This window comes from Tripterygium wilfordii, chromosome 7 (assembly GCF_013401445.1).
Source record: "Tripterygium wilfordii isolate XIE 37 chromosome 7, ASM1340144v1, whole genome shotgun sequence".
Taxonomy (NCBI): domain Eukaryota; kingdom Viridiplantae; phylum Streptophyta; class Magnoliopsida; order Celastrales; family Celastraceae; genus Tripterygium; species Tripterygium wilfordii.
The window spans coordinates 6528246-6554654 of record NC_052238.1 but is presented as its reverse complement, the minus strand read 5'-3'; the positions used below and the strand labels follow the sequence as shown (position 1 = coordinate 6554654).

Below are 26409 nucleotides of genomic sequence, written 5' to 3'. Positions count from 1 at the left end.
AAATGCTCTCCAGTACGGGACACAAGGATCTAGCAGTGCTAAAAGTGAAATCAAATCACATCAAAACCTTCACAATGTAAATAGAAATGGTACCTTCACGAAGGAGCTGGAACTGCCATTCTAACCCTTGTCTGAGTTTCCACCATTAGGGCGATCAATTTATAAATGGATCAATTCATTAGTATGAAACATCACATAGAAATATATGTCAATACTTTTGATTCAAAGGGAAAAGAAGGAGAGTAGATGGAGGAATTTTAAATGTATATATACATATAATGCTCCAATAATAGGTCACAGGGGGAGCTCCTGTGCTTAATGACCAGATCAGCGCCTCCTATGCTTCATTACCTTCAGTTTTCAATATTATCAGTTTCCCCCGACTCAGGGCCAGGGGAGTACGTCCTTTCTGTTTCATAGGTTTGTGCAACAGAATTGTCTAATCGTCAGATGAAGAAGTAGGCTCACATGCCATCTTGAGGTATAACATGGAGGTAATCCCAACACCATTCTCGGTGAACAAGGGTAGAGACATAGCTCTGTACACTGTACTGTATAGACAATGGCTTACTATAGCATTGATAAAGTAAGAAATGGAATAATTTGAGCAGTCCACTGCGCAACACTCACATTGCAAAATACATATACATGTAATTTGACTGTCGGACCTAAATCCCTTGCAATGCTAGTAAAAAAACTAGATCCATTTCCATATCTTTCTATGGAATTGCCTACTTTCAAAGCTAGATCCATTTCCATATCTTTCTATGGCACTCTTGTGCATTTTTCTTTTGCCAGACAGCTCAAAAACTTGCATACCAACGAGTTCCAGCCAAAATTAGCTTTTATATAGGGGAAATTTTCATGACAACTTAGCCCCACAGAGTTGGTCTTTGCCAAAAGAATATTCTAGGCACTAACACTACCATACAATGATACCATACAGGCAGCCAGTGCTGAGAAAGAATGGCATTGAAAGTTGAGTTAAATGTCACCATTAATTACGAGAATGTAGTCACCCTACATAAAGATGCGGAATGCAGCAATCCCAACTGCCGATATGGAGATAAGAGTACCAATGCAGTACTTGGCCACGTCATACTTCGCTGCTTCCAGTTGGGTTCTTAATGCGTGTATTTCCTGTAGAGAAATTCAAAAGTCAAGTTCATAATCCTTTAGTCCACATCAAAGACAATCATTTTACAATTGCCATCGTTTAACTTACGCGATCAATTTTGTTATCAAGGTTGGTGGTTTCTGCATTTTGATTAGCAAGCTCATCTTTTATACGGCTGCATTTAATCATGACAAGTAAATGAAGCAGAAATGCAGTGACAAATGCAAGGGTATTTCACTGATATACTGAAGACGACAAATATTTGAAGATAGAGTTCACTCACCTTTTTTCAAGATTTGAATCCAAACGTTGTCCGGCGGTGACCTTGTCAATTTCATACCTACAAGTCTTTATAGTTAACATATTGACAAAAAAACCTTGTGTAGAAGAAAGCTCTCAAAAATATACTTTATATACAACACACACCTCAATTCACTGCGCATTTTATCAATGTCAACTCGGAGTTTTTCAGTTTCGCCTTTCAACATGGAAAAATGATACTCCTAATTAAGAACAACACAGTAATCAACAGTATAAGATTTGAAGTACCTACAATTCATTGTCCTAAGAATAGTAATTTGACAAGCAATGATGAAAGACCTTTCATCTACTAACAAATAAAACAATAAACATGTGCCTGAAAAACGATCACACATATACGTACAAAAGCAAAAAGGGAGATAAATGGCCTAGAAAACAAAATGTGCTTAAACATCCAACTTGAAATATTACAACCTAACTTGATGTTCAAACCATTCTCTCTATAATTTACAAAATCCTTTGCATTGTTTCTGCAAGATAATTATAGAATGAGCATAAAAAACGAGGGATAGTACTTTGGAATGAAATAAAAAAGATTAACCCTGAAATGTGTAACAAACTTCTTACCTACCTATGCATTTTTGTCATGAAGAGTTTCAAAAGTTTTTTGTTCCACAGGAAAACAACCCTGAACATCAAACCACCACTAAATCAGATGATAAAAATGATCCATTATCCTAGAACAAATTTGTTTTTGCCTCCATCAAATGTGAGGGCATACTTCAGTAATTATGTTATTATCTCCATTATATGGAATATTCAACCAATTGATCAACAAAACCAGGCAACTGCTTTGAAAATTTCTAGAATCTCAAATGAACTGAAGGGGTAAAGGACTTGTTGGCTCCATCCCACAAGCTATCTTATGATAATGCAGAAAAAAAGGATTAGGAAAGCCTTTGAAGGATTAAAATACACTTCAGTATCTTGAAAAGCAAATGGCTCTAAAACCTTGCACTTGGTTCAAAGGCACCTACGATATACAAGAGAACTCACACTTTGACGTGTTAGTCTATTAGACTAAGTTGCTCATAGCTGATTTCAGTCTTCACATGTAACTGTGAGGCACCCATTGACGCCACTATCAATAAGATTTCTTCTTGAGACCACCGTTTCAAAGAAATCAATAAATGAGTTGATCCATCTAGAAAAGAACATTTAGTATGTAATTCCAAACCGGGCCTTTTCTAGTGAAATTCCTGAATTGGCCATAAAAGGCGCTTGGCAACCAATGTACTTGTAAGAACAAAAAACAGATGCACACCATTCTTGAGCACTGGGTGTTAAATAAGAAGCTAACAGGCTAGCACTAATAATACCTCTTAATAATATTCCTGGACAATGCAAACCATGAGTGAAAAAAATGTGCAAAATACATGCAAGGAGATTAACTCCATAGCACAGGCTCATGAAGGTTTTAACTCGAAGAAAATCCCATTTTTCAAAGCCTTAGCAATCAGATGTCCTCCTCTTCAACTAGCGTCCCTGTCAACTAGCCTCCTCCCTTTACATACTCCAGTACTCTCCTTCCTATTCCTTCAAATTTTTGAAGGTGACTAGAAATGTCAGTGGAACAAGGCCTAGCAAAACCATTAGTATGCTTGACACCTTATTGTTAAATCTAGTCAATCTACAGGCCCAGTTACTCAGTACATATTTGTGAAACTCACCTCCTCCCCTTCAATTCTTTCAACTTTTAATGGGTGGTGATAAATATCAACAGAAAAAGGCCTATAATAAAACTAATTGTAAACATTCTTGTCACAACATTAGCATTTTTGCTTCATGTCAGAATTAAGTTCAATTTCTCAATGCCTTATTTAGATTGAAATAGCATGTGTCAACGCCAAAGTGATTTAATCACTCCAGAAAAAAGGTAACATGATAAAAGTAAACTTCAATAGCCAAAAGATCAAAGCAAGATATCCATCTAAGGTGAGTATGATACCTGTGAACTTTGAACTTGTGATTTGAACTTTGACAGTTCGGATTCTTGCAACATCATAGACTGCGCAAGTTCAACATTGCAGCACTTAATGATGACATAATTACAATTAAAATTGAATAGCAATTCAATTCTATGAACTTACCTTTTCCATTTCTGCATTTGAAACGAATGAACGCTCTATGTTCTCCAAGCTGTCATTTAACACCTCAGTAATAGACGAGGTGATTACATCTGCTTGTTTTGAAGGCACACCTGGAGCTTCTAATCTCCGAACCTTGAGACGATGTACAGAATGTCAGTCCAACATAAAAGAAGAAATATACGCTAACAAGTCAGTTAATCCTTACCAGAGCTAGAGTATTGACAAGAAATGCGCGATTTCCGTTAGGTGCACTAGGTTTAGTCAGCTGAGAAACCGTTCTGTTCCGCGATGCATTGAAGAGGCTTGCATCAATAAGACCATGAGATTTCAGGACTCCACTATTACCGGGCGACGCCAATTGAATCATTTTCTTACGTATCGCCATCAATTCTATCTTCTTGAAACGAAAATACGGCGGCGGGAGGCGAAGATTGAGTTCGATTGACAAATTTTTTAGCAGCGAAAAGGGAAAGGAAGACGAAGAAGTCGGAGGAAGAAGGATTAGGGAATGGGCGGATTGGGATTGCTTGTTAGGGGTTACTTGCACGGAAATCTAAAATAAATATTACATCAAAACTAATTATACATTTACAAAAAAAATATAAATATAATTATGCATTTTTTATTAGATAATTATACATTTTTCTTTTTTTTTTATAGAGATAATTATATATTTTTCAAGTAAATAAATATCATGGACATAAAAAAAAAAAAAAAAACTCAAACCATACATATTTTTTTTTACATAAAAAACAACAATTATTACATTGGGCCATTGGGGTGTGTAAGGTTTTAATTTAAATAAAAAAACCTATTTTTCATTCTAAATTTTTGTGATAATTTTATTTATCAATTATAACTCACTATTATATAAATAATCATTTGATGACTAGTAATTATATACCAAATAATTTGAAATTTAATTTTTTGCATTTTTAAAAAAAAGTTATTCCGAATAAATAAATTATAAACATTAGAAAATGAGATGGGTCAAGACTAGGGCCGTTGTCATGGTACTCTGCAACGAACTGTACAAGCAACGCTTATTGCCTCCCTCTTTCTCCGACTTCATTTCTCTTTTCGCTTCTTCCAGAGCAAAAGGAGAATCCTTCGTGAATTCAACTCCAAGTAACTCGTCAACCTTCGTGTCTTGCTGCGTTTCCTCTCTCTGTTCTCTGATTTTGAGGGATCTTATAGGTTCTTGGGTGTTCTGGGTCCACATCCCTCCACTCGATCTCTGTGATTCAGTTCCCTTTCATATTCTTTGTGCCGTATTTTGTTCTGATGGCATTATTGTTTGAGTTTTTCGAATTTTGCGTATAGAGAGAGAGAGAATTGATGGTCATATACAGGAGGCTGATTCGACTAGGATCGAACTGCAATGTCGGTCTTCGAATTGATGCCTCTTCCTCGACTTCATTTTCGGTAACCAATGCATTCCGGCAGTACAGACAGATTTCTGAGCTCACGAAACCCGATGAGAAAGCCGATACACCATCTATGGTATATCCATTTCTTGAGCAGAATAAATATTGTTGACCTGTTTGTTTGGTTCTCCGTTATTGAATTTCTTTCACGATGTGTCAAGGTGCGGGCATTAGAAGCTCAAGGCATGCCTGCAAAACAGGCTGAGGCAATCGTCTCAGCTATCACTGAGGTGTTGAACGAAAAATTGCAGAACGTAGGACATTCATTGGTTACCAAAGAAGAAATGGAAAAGGTAAGTTTGTCAAGAAATGAGTTGCAATTCTATTTAATTGTGATTATGTCATTTTTATATTGGACATGTTAAACATGATTTTATTGCTATTACTTGTGCAGTTTGTGAAGTTGAGAGAATCCAATCTGTCAAAATTCAAATCAGAGCTAGAAAGTTCACAGGTATTGGCTGCATAAATTGATATGGTTAAGTTTTGGCAACTTGGTAACGAAGCATGCTCTTTAAATCTAACATCAATAAGTAATGAGTAGCTAACCTTTTATCTTGAGTATGGAGTAATATCAAACTCTTGGGAAAATATTACTAGCATTGGGGATGTTACTCAGAGACTATATGGTTATCTGACATTGCGTTTTGAAGCTGATGTTTCTATTCCTGGATGTGGATATTCATCCTATGAATGGGAATATTCCCCAAACTTGCAAAAGAGAAGAGGAAGTGGGTTAAATAAAAAGTTCTATGGGGTAGCTAGTTGGTTTTATCTATGATGAAGCTCTTGTTGGGGTAGGATCTTACGTATTGAGATGATTATGAAAAGGCTCTTTAATTTCTTAGAGCTTTTGGTTACCTCTGAATTTGTAATCTCGTAGACTTGCAGAACTGGTCTGGTGCAGGGAGAAACCACGTTCTTGTCTTCCTTCGATGTAGTTTTCTTCATTTGGGCCAAAAAGATATAGTGAAGAAATTGCTGAAAGTATTTTCATTATTTCTGTTGGCATCTTGGGAGTAGCACGAGGAAAAGCGAGAATCTAGGGTTTATTCAGGAGGTGTAAACAGTACCCTGAACAGTGAAATTTACGGATTTTAGAGATTTTATGCTATTGGGGTTAATATTAGGGCAAATGCAATGGTGAATTGGTATTGGGCCAACAAAGATGTTGTCTTTTGCTGATGTGGCTGTATTGTAAAATGTGTTTTGCTTATGTGGCTGTATTGGGATAAGTGTTTTGCTGATGTGGATGTATTGATATTTGATGTTTTGGTGTAGTTTTGTTGTGGATAATATGGAGCAATGGAATGTTGTTGGGTTGGGTGGAAAGAGAAAGTGTGTGGGAAGAAAAAGTGTATAGAAATTTGTGTTTTGCTGATGTGGCTGTATTAGAATACGTGTTTGACTTGACTTTTTGTGTAATAGAGGTGGGACCGGGACAACAAAAATGTTGGCCCAGTAAGTTGTTTCTCATTGCATTTGCCCTTAGGTTGTGGGATAAATGGCTCATTTGGGTATTATGTAAGCAAAATTTATTTTCTTGGTAGACAAGTATAGTTGGTTATTTCTTTGATGTTGAACCCCTTTTATTGGTGGCAAAACTAGGAATTTGACTGATAGTGCCCCAACTGGTGCCTCGAAATTTGCTAGACAATGGGGTTGGGCAAGTGGGATATGCTTGTTTTAGCGTTCTTGGCGGTCTGCTTTACATTTTTCACTTGTTTTTTCTTGCATGTTTTCTAAATCTCGTTGATAGTTTAGTGGTCCTTAATCCTTGTTTCTTGACATACGTCTTGAATTAATTCTCCTTGTACAATAGATTATAAGTATCTTAAGCTACTCTGGTGTTGATTATTTTTTACTCTGAATTCAGGAGCGTCATTTTTCTATGTTGAAAAGTGAAACTGAAAAACTCCAAGACAGCATCGAGAAAATGCGCAGTGAGTTGAGGTGTTTCTCATAAATATATTTTTGAGATGTTTCTTTTATGTTAGTTTTTTTGGGTCAATTTTAGCAGTAAAAGGCTTGCTTGCTGAAATAGGTTTAAAATTGACAATGTCACTGCCGGGCAGCGTTTGGATTTAAATCTTGAAAGAAGGTGAGTGAACTCAATTTTCAAATAAGTGTCATTTGAATGATATGTGCCATATGAAGCATATCAGTGAAATACCCTCACTTTCATCTCTGCTTTTATTGTTTGCCATTTGAATGCAGTCGTATAAAAGACGAGCTTGCAAATCAAAATACTGAAACGACCAACCTTACTAAAAAACTTGACCAGGTAGTTTGAATGATTGAATTTAGAAAATCCTTGATTTTAGTGGTTGGACTTGAGGATTATGAAAACTTGTCTACAGGAAATCCTTGCATTAAGAGACCAACTGGCAGCAGCAAAATATGATGTGATGAAGTACTACATTGGTGCCCTTGTTTCCATAGCGGCGGTTGGGTTTGCTGTTGTCCGCATCTTTATGTAGGGCAATTATATTTTCATATTGATGGTGGCGTTTAACAGAACTTTCAATGTCATTCTTAGTAGACGGCTGCCCGAAATACTGGCAGATAAAATGTTCAAGTGTGGGCGGTTTTTCTTGCCAAGCCCCAGATTCTATAGAATTTTTGATGAAATTCTTTAATATGGTTAGTTCTTGATCACTTGGAGGAAAAGGCAGAAGATATCTGCACTGTCGAAATTTTGGAATATTGTTGCAAGTAGGCAATTGAATTTTCTACATTCATAAATATATTACTAGCATTGTAGAGAAGCATATCATGAAGTTCCTGCCGTTGCAGAGGAAAAAGAGGCAGATATACTTTTCATTATGGTAAATATTTTTAAAAAGTGCTTTTAAAATATTTTTTATGGACATCAAGGAACCATGCAAATAGGGAGCTATTTATTTGCAGAATCCTGCCGTCCTAGAGCAATTGGATGATGAACAATCCTCTCCGCTAAGAAGGAAGGGGGCTACAATCACCCTTATATTTTATTTTTATTCGGAATGTCCGTACCAGAAAGGCAATGGTATCTCCAATTATAGCCTCTGGGATGTAAAATTATTTTCTCACCATCACAAATGTAACAAATGTATACAATTCGATTAGGGTCATATTCTATCGTTCCAGCAAAAGTCACAATGTCATAATTAAACTTTTCAGGTAGTAATATTTTCTACATGTCTATGGACAATGAAAAGAAACGAAAGATGCTAATGTGTTGTGACTGCAAGTTGTCAAAGCTTCTTTCCTTGCCATTTTCTATTCTTGAATGTGAGTGCTTATTTGTCAATGTGTGTGATTTTGTTTATGGTTTCTGAGGGGCGGCTCTCAACATTTCTTAGCCTTCTGGCTTAGTTCTATAGAAAAACAGATGCCTTTTGTTGCTACCATCAGACATTAAGGAGCAACTAAAATCCTGTCCAAAACAGCAAAATGGTGCATCAAAACCCTATGCACCATTATTACTAGAAGAAATTATGAAGGCAAGTGTCTGTTACAGCAACTGAAAGATGAGTCTCTTGTTGCTCTACAATGGCAATACTAAACATAATTAGAAGGAAAACAAAAAATAACTTAACCTTGATTGGCAATAATGGAAGATGCCAATTTTCATACCGTGTGATCCACTCTTGATTTATATGACAACTTTGATAAAAGAGATTTTCATTTGGGTCGTCTAAACAACATGTCATCCAGACTCTGCTTTATGTGGTTGCCCACTCTGTTGGCATTTCTTACAACTCCTGATGCAACAAGGCCTGCACTTCTTTTGAACCTGCAAATTTAAACAACGCATTGACCTTCAGGTCTTCTTGAAGAAGTAATCCAGGAAATGAAAAACAAACAGCAGATTAAGATTGATGCTGCGGATTAACCTTTATCTACGAAGTTCCTTTCTTACCTACTTAAGAAGTCCTCCCCTGTGGAATGAGTTGTTGGCCTGTGTTCAGGAACAGTAGCACCGTCTACAAAAAAGCAAAACAAATTACTAAAATTTATCATGCAGAAAATCTATAATCAACACTCCACCACAAAGCCTCCCAAAAAGGGTATTAGTCCAAATCTCCACCAGATCAATTACTTTCGACAGCAGATTAGAAGTGACCAAAACGGCTGTACCACAACTACGGAAGTAGTGCATAATTTTTGTTTTCAGAATAACATCAATCTAGCATGATTTATGTGAATAACAACTATAATCCAACAATATGTTAGGTAGGATTTCTAAACCCACATTATTTGAGATGAAGATATTTTCACCATTGGTTACTGGTTGAGCCACTGGAATGGAATGAGATAAGATGATGAGAATGAAAATCATTTGTAAATGATTTGGTTATACCTCTAGGGTTACGTGATGCAATTTCGCTTCCAGATACTTAAAAAGATTTTTTTTTTGAAAAGATACTTAAAAAGATATTAATAATAGAAGTTTCTCAAACACAACCCCAACTTGACATGTACATTAATTTTCCTACATGGATCAAATAGCACCAAGAGACTTGGTGGTAAAAGGTAAACAACTCCTGTGCACAAGGCTCTCGCAGTGGGTGAGGTTAGGGACAGACCCCCCACAAAATATGTGGAGAGACTGTTTCTAGAATTGAACATGTTCCCTCTAGGTTGCACCCCTGGTGAAGTCCAAAAAAAACACTAATTTTTCCAAGAAATTGCACAATAATTGAAACGAGATATTAGATTTGGATGACCTGCAGTGTTACCAGGGATTAAATTCTTCACAATAAGAGAATTTTAAGTTACTGTCAACCATCAAGCAATCACTGTGTAGTTTCCAAATGAGAAGACGACGTGGCACCATAATACAAAATAAGTTCATTTTTTTTCACAGAACTCAAAAAGATGAAGAAGAGGATGTAGGATTGTTATATTATGAAAATACAACTTAGATTCAGTACCTCCACTCTTATGAACGTGAGCAGGAACATGGCCAGCTGTTGAAGGTCTTTTATCCAGCAATACCTGGACCAAGAACAAAGCATAAAATAATTTAATTAGAGGGAAATACAAGACAACACAAATATACTTGGCTAATCATACTTCAAGTTGCAAGCAACAGCTTTTGAGAAAATTAGATGCTAGCGTAATATGGAGACACTGGGTATGATAAAAACCAGACACATAAAAGAAGCTTAGTACTTAAATCTTTCATGCAGCAATTATTGCATCTCAAGAAAAAGTGCACAGAATAACCAAGGAGCTCTTGCCCTAGTGGTTGCCTACTTTAAGAAACTAACTGCCTTACAGAGCAAAATTATTATAATTGACCACCAAAGATGATAAAGGCTTGCAAAATAGCTATGAGTCCATGTTGTTGCCCTAGGGCAGAAGATTTAAATTGGTAATTCTTTAAGCTAAAAAGATGACTAAACTCAATGAAGTAGATTCTCAAAATTTGAGCCCAGCACCACACACATGCCCCCACAAAAAAAAGAACAAGCTTTTAAGGTATCCTTTGCAGTAGTATAAATTTTACATATAGTTTACGCCTTTACGGATTAAAAATTATTACTTCAGACTGTTTACGTTGCTCTAGATAGTATTCTGGTGTATTCTTAAAGATGATTGTTTCACTGTCAGATCATACTGCAAGCACATCATATTGGAAAACCATCATTTTGGAAACCAATGTTTTCCATTGTCATGTATCTGGAAGACTAAAGCCCTCCGAAAGTGTCTTTTTCTGCTGGGAGTTTGAATGGAGCAAGATTCTGACCTCATACAACTTGCAGAGAGTTGCAGAGAGAGGGTTTCAATATTTTCAACAAGCGCATCCTTTGCAAAGTTAATCTTGAGTTTATTGATCATCTTCTTCTTCACTGTCCTTTGGCTAGTGACATCTGGAGGATTTTCTAGAGTCTCGTTGGCTTGAGACTTGAGTTGGGTGCCTCACTGTTCTGTCAAAGCTGAATTAATGGCATGGAGTTATCTATCAACCAATAAGACTAAGGGGAAGGATCTGTAGTTGGTCCCTATGGCTATTCTTAGGGGGTTATGGAAAGAGAGAAATTTTAGAACTTTTGATAATAGGGATTGTTCAATATGTGTTTATTGACAATATGTCAATATCTGGTGCTACTTTAATACTTTGGTGTTAACATTCTTGTAACAATCTACTTGAGGCTATTTATTTGACCTCGTAATTTTCAGTGCACCTTCTTGGTGCCTGTTCGGTAAAATTCTTTTCCATTCAAAATCTGGTGTATCGATCATCCACTACAGAGAGAGAGAGACATAGCAAGGAAGGGAGGGAAACACACCTAGTCGCAAACAGGATTACATTGTAGCATTTTTTAATTTGTAATTTGCTATTTTCTTGCAAATTGTAATTTGAGTTAAGATAATCAATATCCAACACTAACAGGATAAAAGCAGATGAAATCAAAATCTAAAAATGAATAAAAATTTCATAACCTCGACACCAACACAGAATGGCAATTCTGCTGGTCTATTCTTCTGATCGGTCAAAGAATCTTTATTTTCCAAGTATATTGAGTACCCAACACAAGCATACTTGAAGTCCGCAAGATTGCGGCCCTCTTTTGAAGCTTCTGACTTGGTTTCTCCCACAATATAGTTAGGCACTGTCATACACTTCAACTGTCAGCACATATCTTAAAGAGGTTTTGAGGAATAAAAGCGTTAATGAGCTGAAACAAATAGTAATATAAAAATTAGATAACACTAAATGCACAAAATTGAGGATATGTTATTCATTGATCAACCGCATATATTAACTAACGTCTAACAATTTAATGCAGATTAGCAAATGACTAATGACAAAGCACTGCTCGCTTCAAGTAGCCAGACAAGGGAGTCTATATTAAGCCTAGTCATGATGCTTGTTTTTACAGTGAAGTAAAGGTTGAATTTGGAAGAGTTAAAAAAAAAAAAAAGACAGTTTAGTAAAGTTAGTGTTTGCCATTAGAATATTAGATGCAATTGGATGTAACTGCAGGAGCTCGTTGAAATGTTAGAACCAAAACACCATTTTGAGGGATTATCGGAATTCTGAGTCTCTGAGGAAACATGGATTTAAAACAGTTCTGGAGATCGTGGTTGCATAACTTTTGCAAGCACAAGAAAATTCTATGCAGTTAGAAACACAAGGTGGCTTCATGAAAACCATAAATGGAAAGACAAATTATGTAGCACAAAAAGTTATCAAGGTAATCAACTATCAGATTTGTAACAGAAAATATGAAGTTTTAGAGTTTTAGCCCGCTTAAGTATGAACACAGTGCGCATGTCGAACCAAGATCAACACACTACATGAGCTCCTCGAGTAAACTTTACACAGGCATGATCATACTTCACCATGTTACTTACAAGCATGTCCCTTAGCTGAATATATGCTACAGGAATTTAACCTGAATTTTTCAGACAGATAAAATTAGGGATCAGAGTTAAGCACCCCTATTGGAAGACATTTTCAATCAATTCCCCTACCCGAATCCCTGACAAGCATATCCCTCTATGAATAAGAAATTAAAATTGAAACTTGCAATAAAATGATTCCTTTGCACAACCCTAATCAATTTCCTATCATTACACCACAGGAAATGCGTGATGATAAAACTAATAGCATAAACGATACAGAACAGCAACAATTTCAATCGAAAAATTAAAAGAAACGAAAACCAGCAAAGCGCGCGCACATACATGTAATTAGATACATAGCGATACCTTGGGGGAGGGTTCTGGGTATGCCAACGCAGGTTGGACTCCGGGATTTGGAATTGAGAACCGAAGAATAGTAGAGGCATCCCTTGCATGACTTTCCCTTGTATACTTTGCTCTGATTGTTATTGGGGCCGCTAGGGTTCTCAATTTGAGGATCTCTTCCTTCTTCTCTTCTATTCACCTCCATCGAAGAACCTTTGTTACTCCTTCGCCACAGACTCCGTCGGTCTATTAAAAGAGACGTTCCTATTCAATCGACCCATGTAATCGGGTCAATAATTTCACCCGACTTATATAGAGGGAGAAGTGGTATCCTCATAGCAACCACTACAATGTCATTTTGTAGGGGCATGGGTGTGATTTCGTTGGGGCGTTTACCAAACTATTGGCACAAGAAGGCCATTTTGATGGTCCCATTTTGTTGGCAACAATATGTAGGCATGGACTCATGTGTTGCCCACATGTTGGCTTCATTTGGAGCCCACATCATCTACCACATCCACAAATCCACAAAAATCAATATTAGACCCCACCTCTATTATATTAAAAATCAAGTCAATAAATTTACATCATTGTACCAATATATTTTGTTAGCTCAGTTACATCAGCAAAACACATTTCTCAACCCATTTTATTGTCCCCAGCAAAAAATTATCATTGCGGTTGCTCTCACCCCCTTTCTAGTAATCTCACCCCCAATAATTGGTTTAAATTGTTTTATATTATTTTATGTTTGATTTGATATTTAATTCTTTTGATTTACGTGCGATTTAACATTAAATTCATATTCACATAGTTGATTGGGGTACATCTAAATACACATTATTTTTTACTAAATACACACAAATATTGATTTGACCCCACTGAAAACAGTCAGTCAGGCAAGGTTTGAAAAATATAGTCTACTAGTACCAATGCATCTGTCTAGTTGTCTCTTTGATTGTGGAGACGAGACGTGTGGTGGGTCATGTGTGTTTTGTGACAGGGAGTTCGTGGGAGAAAGGAGTGGTGTTCCAGTGGAGAAAGTAAAATAAAAATAAAAGTGAAATGATGAGTTGCCTAGCATGTGATTTTTGGTTTGACATGTGTTATTCTACTGGATTAAAGTATAGCGGTATTAAGACCACAAAATTCACGTGCGCTAGACCTTAAAGAGTTGTTTCAAACGTTAGAAACATTTACGAGTAGTTTGATAGCTTCTTTTTTTTTTTTTTATAAATCAGACACTACCTCTTCGTTACTAACCTAACCTTCTTTCATTCTCCTCAAATAGCTCAACTTCTGTTTGATCTCTTTCACCGTTTCACGGTCCTTCCCCTTGTTTTTGATTTTTTTTTCTTTTTCTTGTTTCATTTTTGAAGATTGTTCTCGTTCGTGAGTAGAGCTGTACAATTAAGGTATTCACAACACTTTCCTTCTCAGATGAACCTGATTTTTTGTGGAATTTATGTTGATGATCTATCCTATCCGGTCCAGTAAGTGTTATGCTTCAGCCAAGATTAAATGAGTTTTATTTATGAAGTGGGAATGATTAAATTGACCATACTTGTTAATTTTGGACAAATGTGCAGATTGGATTAAGTTTATAAATTATTGGGTTTGTTTTATTTGAGTTTGATAGTCTTAATAAATTTAATTGGTTTTATTTAGTTAGCCTTTGATTAAGTTTGGTAACCATTTTTAAATGGGTGTTGTAGGGTGGTAACATCTTCTATACACTCAACCGACCTCCGGACTCAATTTTTATTCTTACGGATATGGACCATTTGGAAGAAATGAGAGCTTGGGCCGAAGATCTACGATTGTCAAGTAGTAGTTCTAGTGATCAGGTAAATATAGATACTGAAAACATTTTTTTATTTTTTTCACAAAATATTTTGATTAATTACAGAAGCTCAAGTGAAATTTATTGTTAACAGGATTATACTATCAGAAACGAAATGAAATAAGAAGAAGAACTTGTGGATGATTGTGAAGAGAAAATTGGAGTTGACGTTACAAATCAATTTTTAACCTAGGCGGTATAACAACCAAGGAAATAATATGTCTTCTATTTTGAACATATTTAGCAAACCTATTTTAATTTATAACATTTATAAATTATTTTCAGGTGTTCGATTCACGTCAATCGTTGATTGATTAGGTTCAAGAAACAGGGCATAATTTGGGATTCATCATCGTTACAAGAAGCTCATCGAGCTCATTGTTATTGTTACAATGCGATTGCGGTGGCACGTACAGAAGGAAGAAAACCTCCATGAAGCTAACAGACACGAAAAAGCTTGATTATCCTTTCAGACTTAAAGGGTTGAAACTACGTGGAGCTAATGATGGGATGGTAAGAGTGCTATGTGGAACGCACAACCATGCCCCTGCATCATATGTGGAGGGACATCTTGGCATCGTTGAAGAAACGAGATCCGAACAATGTGTCCACTATTAAAACAATATACAATGCACGACAGAAGTTTCGAACTTTGAATCTGAAAAAGCCAGTAATTCCTTATATTCAGTCTCTAATGTCATTCCTACACAGCACATGTACATTTTCTATTATCAAACGGATGATATGACCAACGAGCTCCAGGATTTATTCTCTGCTCATCCAGACTCGTTAGAACTACTACGTGCATTCCCGCATGTTTTATTAATGGATGCAACATATAAGAGGAACGATTCAGGATGCTTCTTCTTGAGATTGTCGGGGTGACTCAAACAAATATGACATATTGCATAGCATTCGCGCTCTTAAATTCCGAGAAAGATGACAATTATACATGGGCTTTAAAGTGTTTGCAGTCAACAATTAAGGAAAGCGTTGCCCCAAGAGTTATTGTCACCGATAGAGAGTTGGAGTTGATGAAATCATGTGCCCTGGCATTTCTTGATGCAAAGAAACTACTCTGTAGATGGCACATATATAGGAGTGTTTTGACGAACTGCAAAAGATCATTTCAAGACAAGGAATCATGGGATGCATTCTACTCATCTTGGAATACGTTGGTGGAATCAAAAAATGAGATTGCTTATGTGTACAATTTGTCGCACCTAGAGGTAATCCTACAAAACTATGCAGTTGTGGTTAGTTACATTAAAGATGTATGGTTGACACCATATAAGGAGATGTTTATCTTCGCTTGGACAAATAAGTAATTGCATTTCGGGAACTTGACCACTAATAGAGTCGAGAGTCAGCATGCAAAGTTAAAGAAATACCTGGGATCATCATAGTCAGATGTTGAGTTTGTAGTATCTTTAATTCATCAGCTCGTCCAAGCTCAGGTCACATCAATCAAGGTTAGTTTGGAGAAAATTAGACATATCATTCAGCGTCGGTTCAACACAGATCAATTTAGGGAATTATGTGGTTTTGTTTCGATTGATGCGTTGAATATAATTTTCAAAGACTATGAGCAATCCAAAGTCGTTGGAGAAGATTCACACTCCTGCGGATGTAAATTTCGTACAATCTACGGATAACTGTGTGCGCATGAGCTTTCAATTTACATGAACAATAGTCAGCCTATACCACTTGCTTCCATCGATGCATTCTAGAAGAAACTAGATCTATCGCCATGTGTTTCTTTTAGAGACGATGACATCGATTGTACTGTTGAGCTACAAATGTTTGTAGAACAATTTAAGCGTCACTCACGACCAGGAAAATTCAGTCTACTGTGAAACATCAGGGAGATAATTAAACCCTTAACTACTTTAGTACAAGATCCGGTTGTTATGAAAAATACACGTGGACGCCCCTCTTCGAAGAAAAAAGCAGACATACATACTCATTGTAATCCTATCGCACCTGACTTCGTAGAACATGATTTTCTTCAGTCCTATCAACAAAGTAGACACAATATTTCAATGGGACGCCCATCCTCGATGAAAAAGGCAGGTAGAGTAACTCATACAGATTCTTCTGCATTTGAATCCGTTCACCACGAATTTCATCATTCTCAGCATTCAGGGAGACACAGTTGCTCATCCCTCTATAGTACTCCACCACTCCCTACACAAAGAAGTTCCAGACCGAGTAACGTTAAGCATGAACATATTTATGTTCATCAGTTTTTGCCAATATTGCATTCTTACATTGGGTCTGTACAAGATGTAATACTTGATGAAAATTGTGATTTTCGGGCGATAGCTGCTTGCCTTGGTTTTGGCGAACATGCATGGGATACTGTCCGCCATGACTTGAAGATGAGTTGGGCAAATTCTAGCATGAATATGTTGCACTGTTTGATAGTGAAGAGCATGCATATCGTGTTCACAACTCACTAAACTTCTTTGAATTAGATAGAGCAGCACCAGTTCAACATTGGATGACAATATCAAACATGGGTCTCTTGATTGCTTCAAGGTACAATGTCATACTACACGTTCTTAGTTCTGTATAGAGTTTCTGACGCGGACGTCAGATCCATAACAAATTTGCGTCAGTAGCAGCTCATGTGAGAACTGTGTGTTTTAGCTCGAGGCAAACTTTAGTAGCTCGAGCCAAATCAGCCTACGATTGACTTTGTCATGTTGTGTCCTATTTTATTTCGAGTTTGTTTCCTTTTTTTTAGCTAGCACAAATTTTGGTATTTTTGTTGTTTTTTTTAATAGGTTTTCCTAAACCTAATGTGTGGGGATTTATTTCACAATTATTTAAAGGCACTAGTTTGTATGGGATGTAGAATTATGGTGCTTAATAAAATTGAGAGGCTTTCTCTTTCTTGATTGTGAAAAACTTCCAAAACCCTAGTTTTATCGTTGTGGTGCTTCTGTATCAACGATTAGGCTAGATAGTGAGCGTGGACTCGTGGTGTTTCTGTATCGAATCCATTCGTCACTAGATCCTTGACTTTGTGTCGAATCATTCGGTGGTGAGTTATGTATCCGAAGGATTTCTTCGACGAAATCAAGTTACTTTTCTTGTCAACCCAGTTGTTCGTAATTTCTCTTCTATCTTAGATACGAGATTGCGAATCCTCTTCGTAGTCCCGTATCATCATGGTATCGAAGCTGTTCAGGTTGTTTATGTGGAGAAGAGAAGCTAATAGTAAGAGACTTGTTCGCATAGAACAAAGAACCATGGCCGAAGACAAGAAGGACGATGCAGCCGCTAATCCAAGGAATGATGTACATGAGGCGCAAGGCAATAACGAAGCTGCCTTGAGAGCTGAGATTGAAGAATTACGGAGGGAGTTGGCCGCGTTGAGGACAGCCCGCGGGCCGGTTCCACGACCAATGGGACGAGTGAACCAACAACCCCAATTTGATGAGGAACGACCGGCTAGGTTTCGGCCTAGGGGGCCACGAAGGGGGTTTGAAAATTCTTCTAGCGAAGAGGAGGATTTTGACGAACCCGATCCTGATTTTGATTACGATCGTAGGCGGAAGGATTTTGATAACGTAAAAATTGAGCTTCCCGAATTTGATGGAAGGCTTGACTGTGATTCCTTCCTTGATTGGTTGCATACAGTGGAGCGCATATTTGACTACAAAGAGTATGCCGAAGAGAAGAAAGTAAAAATTGTGGCCATCCGATTGAAAGGTTATGCCTCAATTTGGTGGAAGAATGTGAAGAGAGATCGTCGTAGGCAAGGCAAGGAGCGAATCCGGACATGGGAAAAGATGAAGAGTGTTATGAAACGAGTGTTCTTGAGTGAAGAATACATGCACAACAATTATTTGCAGTTGTATGACTTGAGGCAAAGGGAGAAGTCTGTGGCAGAGTTTACAAGGGAGTTTGATCATCTCATGCTCAAGTGTGACATATCCGAACCAGATGAGCAAACTATTGGGAGGTATTTGAAGGGGTTGAGGGTCGAGATTGCAGATGCGGTGGTACTTCAACCTTATTGGACATACATTGAGGTGAAGAGGTTGGCTATTAAGATAGAAAAACAAAGGGGTCACAAACCCGGATATCAAACACCTTATAAACCATCCAATTCTAGATCGACAACGAGTTCTTCTAGCAACACTACACCTCCAAGTACTTCTAAAAAGGTGGAGGTCCTAAGAGAACAAGCTAATTCCTCTAAGACTTTCCAAAGGCCTATCAATAAGCCGGAGGGAAGGAAGTGTTTCAAGTGCCAAGGATTTGGGCATATTCCGTCGAGTTGCCCAAATCGACGAGTGGTTACTATCCTAGAGGGGGAGGAGACGGCTTATGCAGAGTATTCGGAAGAAGAAGTTAGAGAAGAACTTTTGCACCATAATGACAAAATTGTTGTGATTGAAGATGCAGGTTCAATTGAAGACCATATTATTCACCAGTCTCAAAATTCTATAAAATTGGCAACAAAGTGTGAGGTGCAACATGTTGATTTTATTGGGATTGAGGATTCTAATTTCATTATTAGCGCCTCAATATTAGATATTGTCAAGGAGTTGATGTTGAGAACTACAAATTTGGGTCATCCAAATTTTATGGAATTTGTTGAGTTCGTGAGTATATTGAACAGATTGTGTTATTCGAAATATTTGTTTCTTTGGGATGGAAGAATACAAATTCAACCAACGGACTCGAAGACTTCAAAGGATCGACTCTCTTTGAGTATCATGGAGAAGACAACTCTTTTTAGTCAAATCATAACTCGAGGACGAGTTTTTTTTTTCAAGTGGAGGAGAATGACGCGGACGTCGGATCCATAACAAATTTGCGTCAGTAGCAGCTCATGTGAGAACTATGTGTTTTAGCTCGAGACAAACTCTGGTAGCTCGAGCCAAATCAGCCTACGATTGACTTTGTCATGTTGCGTCCTATTTTATTTCGAGTTTGTTTCCTTTTTTTTAGCTAGCACGAATTTTGGTATTTTTGTTGTTTTTTTTAATAGGTTTTCCTAAACCTAATGTGTGGGGATTTATTTCGCAACTATTTAAAGGCCCTAGTTTGTATGGGATTTAGAATTCTGGTGCTTAATAAAATTGAGAGGCTTTCTTTTCCTTGGTTGTGAAAAACTTCTAAAACCCTAGTTTTATCGTTGTGGTGCTTCTGTATCAACGATTAGGCTAGATAGTGAGCGTGAACTCGTGGTGTTTCTGTATCGAATCCATTCGTCACTAGATCCTTGACTTTGTGTCGAATCATTCGGTGGTGAGTTCTGTATCCAGAGGATTTCTTCGACAAAATCAAGTTACTTTTCTTGTCAACCCAGTTGTTCGTAATTTCTCTTCTATCTTAGATACGAGATTGCGAATCCTCTTCGTAGTCCCGTATCAGTTTCACATATTTACCACTGCGATCAACTCCTCCACTACAGTATCAACATGTTGCTATGGCTATCGGACACATTAATAATAATCACTACGTCCAGGTTTCCTTAGCTGGGGGTTATCCAATGCCTACCATTATGCGTTAGTGGAATTACTTCAAGTATGAGTGCGCAACTGCATGGGTTTTATCATATATGGAATAACTTGATGCATACATGCATCATATTCGTTCTAGGTTTCCTCCTAAAACCATTATGGTAGAAGATTAGTAATGTAACATGTGTTATTGTGCTTAAATAAATTTACATAAGGTAATTAAATCATATGTATCATATCTTATTGACATCATATATATATATATATATATATATATATATATATATATATATATATAACGTTCTTTTTAATAAAATTGAAGTCAATTTATTAGGAGATATGTTCAAACATGTCCATTGTTTTTGCTAAGTAATATTTTTATGAACTATGCTTGTATATTTATAAAAAATGATAATTAGTAGTATTTTAGTTTAAATACCCATACTTTTATTAAAAAGAAGAAAAATACTAATTCCGATGCCATCACATCATTCTTTGATTATTTTAATCTTTTATTAATTTTTGTGAAATGATTGATTGAAATATTGTGTATATTTAATAAAAAATTATGTGTATTTAACAATTCTCAATTGATTGTTGTCAAAATACTCACAATCGGTTGACTAAACCCACCCATATATGTTTCACGGGAGAAAATTTGATGATAATGATAATACTCTTTTACCCTTCTTATTTATTTTCCATTGAGAATGGAACCTAATTTCAAATTATATACCGTGTACAAAAAGGGATAAATATGAAGCCAGTCATGAGGCTTGTTGGGTTCAAAACTTGTCATAAGAACAAAAAAAAAATTTCATCTATCATTTCACGATCTAATTTTTCAGGAATATGTTAATAGGAAGAAAAATAAACCAAATAGTGAGTAATATGAGGATTTGGGGGCTCTCAAATTCATATGTAATTTGAGAGTCTCAAATTATCTAATCCCGACCATTCAATTAATCCGACGATGAACACACAACCACATCTCCTATCCAACTCTAGTTTTCTTGGAAAGAAGCCAAATCAATGGTGAGAAGTATCCTGTTCCGTTTGAGAAATCCACAAATATCATTGTTCGTCCTGACTTTTAGAGGGAGAAATGCCCCTTTAATTTTTGTGAAAAAGCTTTGGGAGGGAAAAGTAAATTTGGAGAGGCTGCTTGGCTGATGTATATAGCCTTTAGATTAATTTAATGGTGGAGATTTGACACTCTCAAATTATCAATGAATTTGAGAGCCGACTCAGAGTCCCGGATCCGTAATAGGATGGGAGATGGATAACAAGTTTGAGCTGCTAAGCAGGCTGCACAAGGTTTTACAAAAGCTTTAATTATCTAAAAGGCAACTATAAATAGAACTACTGTACAGATTTAACTGCTCAAAATTCCTACCCTCAATTGTTTGTGCACCTAATCACATGAAGATCCTTTCCCATTCTCATGGAATTTGCATACTCTCCGCCCTGTAAGGGAATGCCTGGGGATGGGAGGACCTGCCTGGACCTCCCCCACTACCAAACGATGACTGCCTATTCCATGGTTTATTCCCTCCATAACCAAAATCTCCTCCCTGCGATCCCCGGTCTCTTTGGTTAGAGAACCTGTCCGCATTGTGATTCTGTTCACAAATAGAGCTGACAGATTATCCTTTTTACGGTGGGCACCTTTAGATCCCTCCAATGAAGAAAAAGCAGCTAATGATCGAGGTGGAAGCAATTGAAAGAACCCGTAGACAAATAGAGAGAGAAAAAAAAACAGTTGCAACCTCGCAGCGAATAATCAGAAGCCCACAATTTTTTTTTTGGGCATCTAAAGGCCCAAATCTTATATTGACTAAATTAAGTCGTGCCAGTGAAGCCCGGCCCATCATGTAACCTCATATGAATGTCGTAATCAAATGGGCCCAACGAGGGGATAAGAAAGGAGCAAATGCAGCAGTAGAGAAGAAACCAAGTGTAAGATGTTGCCACCAAAAATTTGATCTCTTCGAGTACTCTTCCTTGTAACAATGGCAACAAAGTCACCTTCTGCTATTTTAAATAAATTTTTAGATGAATACTTCATAAAGATTCTTCCACTGTACCTCCAGCTAAAAAGCTAGGCATGCTCATCCCTAAGAGTACTTGTAAATATGATGAGTTTTTGTCGAGAACAACAAAATGTATTGAGAGACATGTATTGTTAAGGTGATTGAGGAAAAGTAGGCTGACATGGTGGAGGGAATAGATACTGTGCTACAGGTAGCGGAGAGAGGGGAGGGGATTGTGGGGGTTAAATTGGTTGCTTATTGGTGTAGTTGTGAGTGTGGTTTTTAAGTGTGGTCTATGTTTAGAGTCAACATGGAGGCCAATCATATCTCATGCCCCGAGCTACCCATTAAAAGAGATAATAAAATGGTATTGTTGTATTCAAAATGATATCCATGGCCCAACAAATTCGTGAAAAAGATCATCCATGAACCATCAAAATGATATTGTTGCAAGTGATAAAATCATTGACCAATACAGTTGGAAACACCATCATGGCGAAGGAATTAAGGACTCGTATCCTAGGCTTGGCTGTAATGGAACAAGGGAGAGGATCTAAACCGTCTTTGGCTTTGGCTTAACCGGCGGACAAGATTGGCAGCTGTGAGTGTTTGTGTTGGTATAAAAATCGTATGATGCCATTTTTTATTGTAACGACCGTCTTGGTCTCGGGTATTACTACGCCCAAAAATATTGATTAGCGACACACAAACCATGACGGAAACTTGCAATCAGTTCTTATGTGTCACTTTGTTAGTCATTCTTTCTATTTCGAGTTATCCTAAAATTAGTGTCACTTTTCTGCATTAATTAATAATTTTGTTGTTGTATGTCAAAATTACCCTTGTAACTTTAATTACCCTTTGTTTCAAGAAAAAAAAGTACCGCCATAAATAAGGACAAATTTGGAATAACATGTTTATCTTGTGCAGTTAATTGTGTTAAATCATGTCTCCTTAAAAAGTTGAATTTTTAAAGGATGACAAACAAATTGAGACGGAAGGAATATAAGAAATATTCGGAACCAAGAAAGTAAAACAAATAGTGCCGAATTGCCTTGCTATTCCTTAGATTCTCTTTGAGCAATTTGATGCAATGACAAGAGCACCCAACCGTGGTTGATGACTCCAATGATCTAGTTAAGCAAGAAACAAGACATGCATTTTAAACGATATAGCTCATAATTTTTTTTTTTATTCTTTTCACATAAACAATTTCATTAGAGATTAATGATTTTCTCCTGCAAATTGAATATCACCAACTTTACTATATATATGGCTTGTAGCACAAACGAAAAAACATATCCTCCGTTCTTTTATTTGGCTTTCCCATTACTTAACAATGCCTCATTTGATCTTGATTCTTATTCTTTCTTTGTCCAAAGCCTTTAGTCAATCCCTAACTTTCCAGAAAGAAACTTATTTCAGCATCGATCTTATTCACCGTGATTCACCATTATCTCCACTTTACAATCCTTCTGTCACTCAGTCGGAGCTTATGAAGAAGGCCGCACTGCGTTCCCTTAATAGAGCCAACTTCTTTCACTCATCTATGCATATCAATGATAATAAAGTTATGTCATCGCTCACTGAAATTGAAGGTGACTATATCATGAAGATTTATATTGGTTCCCCACCTGTTGGATTTCTTGCTATTGCAGACACAGGAAGTAACCTTATATGGACACAATGTGCTTCTTCTAATAGAAACCAGCATAAAAATGGAAAGTTCTTTAATACGCTAAAGTCGACCACCTATGATACCGTTCTTTATGGCTCAGAATTTTGTGAGGCGCTGCGCAAAAAGTGGAGTGGGTTCTTGAACTCCTGCGAATACAACCATACTTACATGGATGGTTCATATACAACAGGAATACTAGGTAATGACACAGTCTACTTAAATAAAACTAGCAATGAAGTAATTGATTTTCATGGAGTAGTGTTTGGATGTAGTGAAAAAAATTACATACATCATGCAAATTTTGCTATTCAAGGTATTGTTGGCCTTGGACCAGGGTTTTTGTCATTAATTTCTCAATTGAAAACCTCAATAGAGCCCATATTTTCCTATTGTTTAGTTCCTATAACATCAACACTTGCTAATAAGTTGAGATTTGGAGTGGGAGCAAAAATTTCTGGGACAGGAGTTGTCTCAACTCAACTTGTACCCAAAGATCCCCTTGATCATTACTATGTCAAGCTTGAAAGTGTTGGCATAGGAGAAAAGGGAACAAGTAGAAATCAACTCCCAAGTAACGTCATGATAGATTCCGGAACAACTCTTACAATCTTACATACAAGTCTTTACAACGATCTCAAAGCTCTCGTTCAAGATGTGATTGGTGGTAGCCCAGTAGTAAATCCACCAGAACAATTTAATTTGTGCTACGAACTCCAATCCATAAACCTTGATGACCTTCCAGAAATGGTCTTCCATTTTAGCGGCGCAGACCTTCATTTAAAACATGAACACACATTTACAACGTATGAAGATAATTTGATTTGCATGACAATAGTCCCAAATGATCATATTTCGATTCTCGGGAGTTTGGCACAAGTGAACTTACAAGTGGAGATTGACCTCCGAAATAACCAAGTCTCTTTCGCTGAAGCAGATTGCAGCACATTTTGATTGTAGCGTCTTGGAACTCTTATCTCCTTCAATGCAACTATGTTAAGTCTAAAAGAAAGGTAATTACCGCTTCGAACTCGTCATAATAAGAAGATGAGTACGGCTTGTAAAGTATTTACCTATAAATACAACCTGTTATCATGTCACTAATTTTCTTAATCTCATGTCTGTACTTGATGATCATTGATTAGTGATATAATAAGTGAAATATTTTGCTATAATTATGTCGAAACAATGAATATTAATAGCTTGAAATTGTCATCAACTTCATTAACTGGGTCTCTGTTACCCTGTTACTGTGTAATTCAATAGGCGGTATATCCAACATGAACGCAATTCCTTAGAGTTTACAATTCAAATCCAATGATGAAGAAAAAAATCAGACAAGTTTTAAAAATGTAAAAACAAAAATGTCGTGTGATATGACACACATTTCAAACCATTGGATTCAAATTGTAGACTTTATAATTTTAAACGAACTGCGGAGCGCCCAGATCCTCAAAATCTAATGATTAGCCAACACATTTGGAAACACCATCATGGCGAAGGAATTAAGGACTCGTCTAATGGAACAAGAGAGAGGATCTAAACCGGCTTTGGCTTTGGCTTAACCGACGGACAAGATTAGCAGCTGGGAGTGTTTGTGCAATGTCCTTATATTAGTGTTATTATAAAAATCGTAGGATGCCATTTTTATTTCTAACAACTGTCAAGTCTCGGCTGGGTTAGGCATCTACATGTCCAATATTCAATTCCAATTAGAAACACATTTTTTTTCAGGAAATAAAAATCTCGAGTGTTACTAGGCCAAAAAATGTAGACTTTGAACAGTAATCTTGTAAACTTTGAACAGTAATCTGTTATATCTTTATATCTTGGGGATCGTTTTGGCATTTCTACATATAAATAATAATCGTTCAAGCCTGAAAAGCAATGGGTCAGGCCGGATTCTAACCGATGTACACCTCTACATCTAATTATTAACAGACGAACATATGACCCAGTGATGGTGTAATTTAGAGACGAGAGTTTTGTGCACCAAAGTTTTTACTTTTTGCTAGATGTGGGTCTACTAAATTACAATTGATTTTTTTTAATATTATTAAATATATTTCATTATCATGACGTTATTGAAAACATATGTGGGTACATAACAAAACTCTGCCGTTTTGGGGCATAAAAACCCACCTACATTGATTAATAAACAATTGAATTGACAACTAATAATCATCTTTTTTTATAAGTAATTAAAAATAACTTCAAAAATGACGACTAATAATAAAATAATATTACTCATGATAAAAATGTGGAACCAAGAAAGTAAAACAAATAGTGCCGAGTTGCCGTATCATTCAAATTGCTTAGATTCTCTTGGAGCAATCTGTTGCAATAACAAGAGCACCCAGCTGTGACTGATGACGACAATGGTCTAAGCAAGAAACAAGACATGTATTTTAAACAATATATATCATAAATATTTTTTTTTATCCTTTTCACATAAAAAATTTGGTTAGAGATTAATGATTTCTCTCTATATATATATAGAGGAAGTAACCTTATATGGACACAATGTGCTTCTTCTAATAGAAACCACCATAAAAATGGAAAGTTCTTTAATCCGCTAAAGTCCACCATCTATGATACCATTCCTTATGGCTCGGAATTTTGTGAGGCTCTACGCGAAAAATGGAGTGGGTACTTAGACTCCTGCGAATACAACCATCCTTACAAGGGATGGTTCATATACAACATGAATGCTAGGTAATGACACAATCTACAA

At 36.7% G+C, this 26409-nt stretch overlaps 4 protein-coding genes across 5 annotated transcripts; 2 read left to right on the top strand and 2 right to left on the bottom strand.

The window, feature by feature from the left end:
- Nucleotides 1-774: 774 nt before the first annotated feature.
- On the bottom strand, nt 775-4085 carry LOC120001616 (coiled-coil domain-containing protein 90B, mitochondrial-like). Its single transcript, XM_038850007.1, has 7 exons — nt 3734-4085; nt 3529-3660; nt 3387-3446; nt 1544-1620; nt 1401-1457; nt 1226-1292; nt 775-1140 (listed from the first exon to the last, which is right to left on the bottom strand). The coding sequence occupies exons 1-7, from the start codon at nt 3911-3913 to the stop codon at nt 1021-1023; spliced, it is 693 nt and encodes a 230-aa protein (XP_038705935.1). The 5' UTR covers nt 3914-4085; the 3' UTR covers nt 775-1020.
- Nucleotides 4086-4526: 441 nt separating this feature from the next.
- On the top strand, nt 4527-7700 carry LOC120002742 (mitochondrial calcium uniporter regulator 1-like). Its single transcript, XM_038851531.1, has 7 exons — nt 4527-5031; nt 5117-5248; nt 5350-5409; nt 6832-6908; nt 7000-7056; nt 7173-7239; nt 7316-7700. Exons 1-7 carry the CDS (start codon nt 4867-4869, stop codon nt 7433-7435), a joined length of 678 nt encoding a protein of 225 aa, XP_038707459.1. The 5' UTR covers nt 4527-4866; the 3' UTR covers nt 7436-7700.
- A 674-nt stretch (nt 7701-8374) lies between these two features.
- On the bottom strand, nt 8375-12988 carry LOC120002743. Of its 2 annotated transcripts, XM_038851533.1 has the most exons (6): nt 12663-12804; nt 12306-12346; nt 11391-11560; nt 9875-9938; nt 8860-8923; nt 8375-8733 (listed from the first exon to the last, which is right to left on the bottom strand). In XM_038851533.1, the coding sequence occupies exons 1-6, from the start codon at nt 12749-12751 to the stop codon at nt 8622-8624; spliced, it is 540 nt and encodes a 179-aa protein (XP_038707461.1). In that variant the 5' UTR covers nt 12752-12804; the 3' UTR covers nt 8375-8621. The 2 variants fall into 2 exon arrangements, with proteins under 2 accessions (XP_038707461.1, XP_038707460.1); XM_038851532.1 differs by lacking the exon at nt 12306-12346 and having other exon boundaries at nt 12663-12988.
- A 10351-nt stretch (nt 12989-23339) lies between these two features.
- On the top strand, nt 23340-24629 carry LOC120002547 (probable aspartic protease At2g35615). Its single transcript, XM_038851313.1, has one exon. It carries the CDS (start codon nt 23340-23342, stop codon nt 24627-24629), a length of 1290 nt encoding a protein of 429 aa, XP_038707241.1.
- Nucleotides 24630-26409: the final 1780 nt, after the last annotated feature.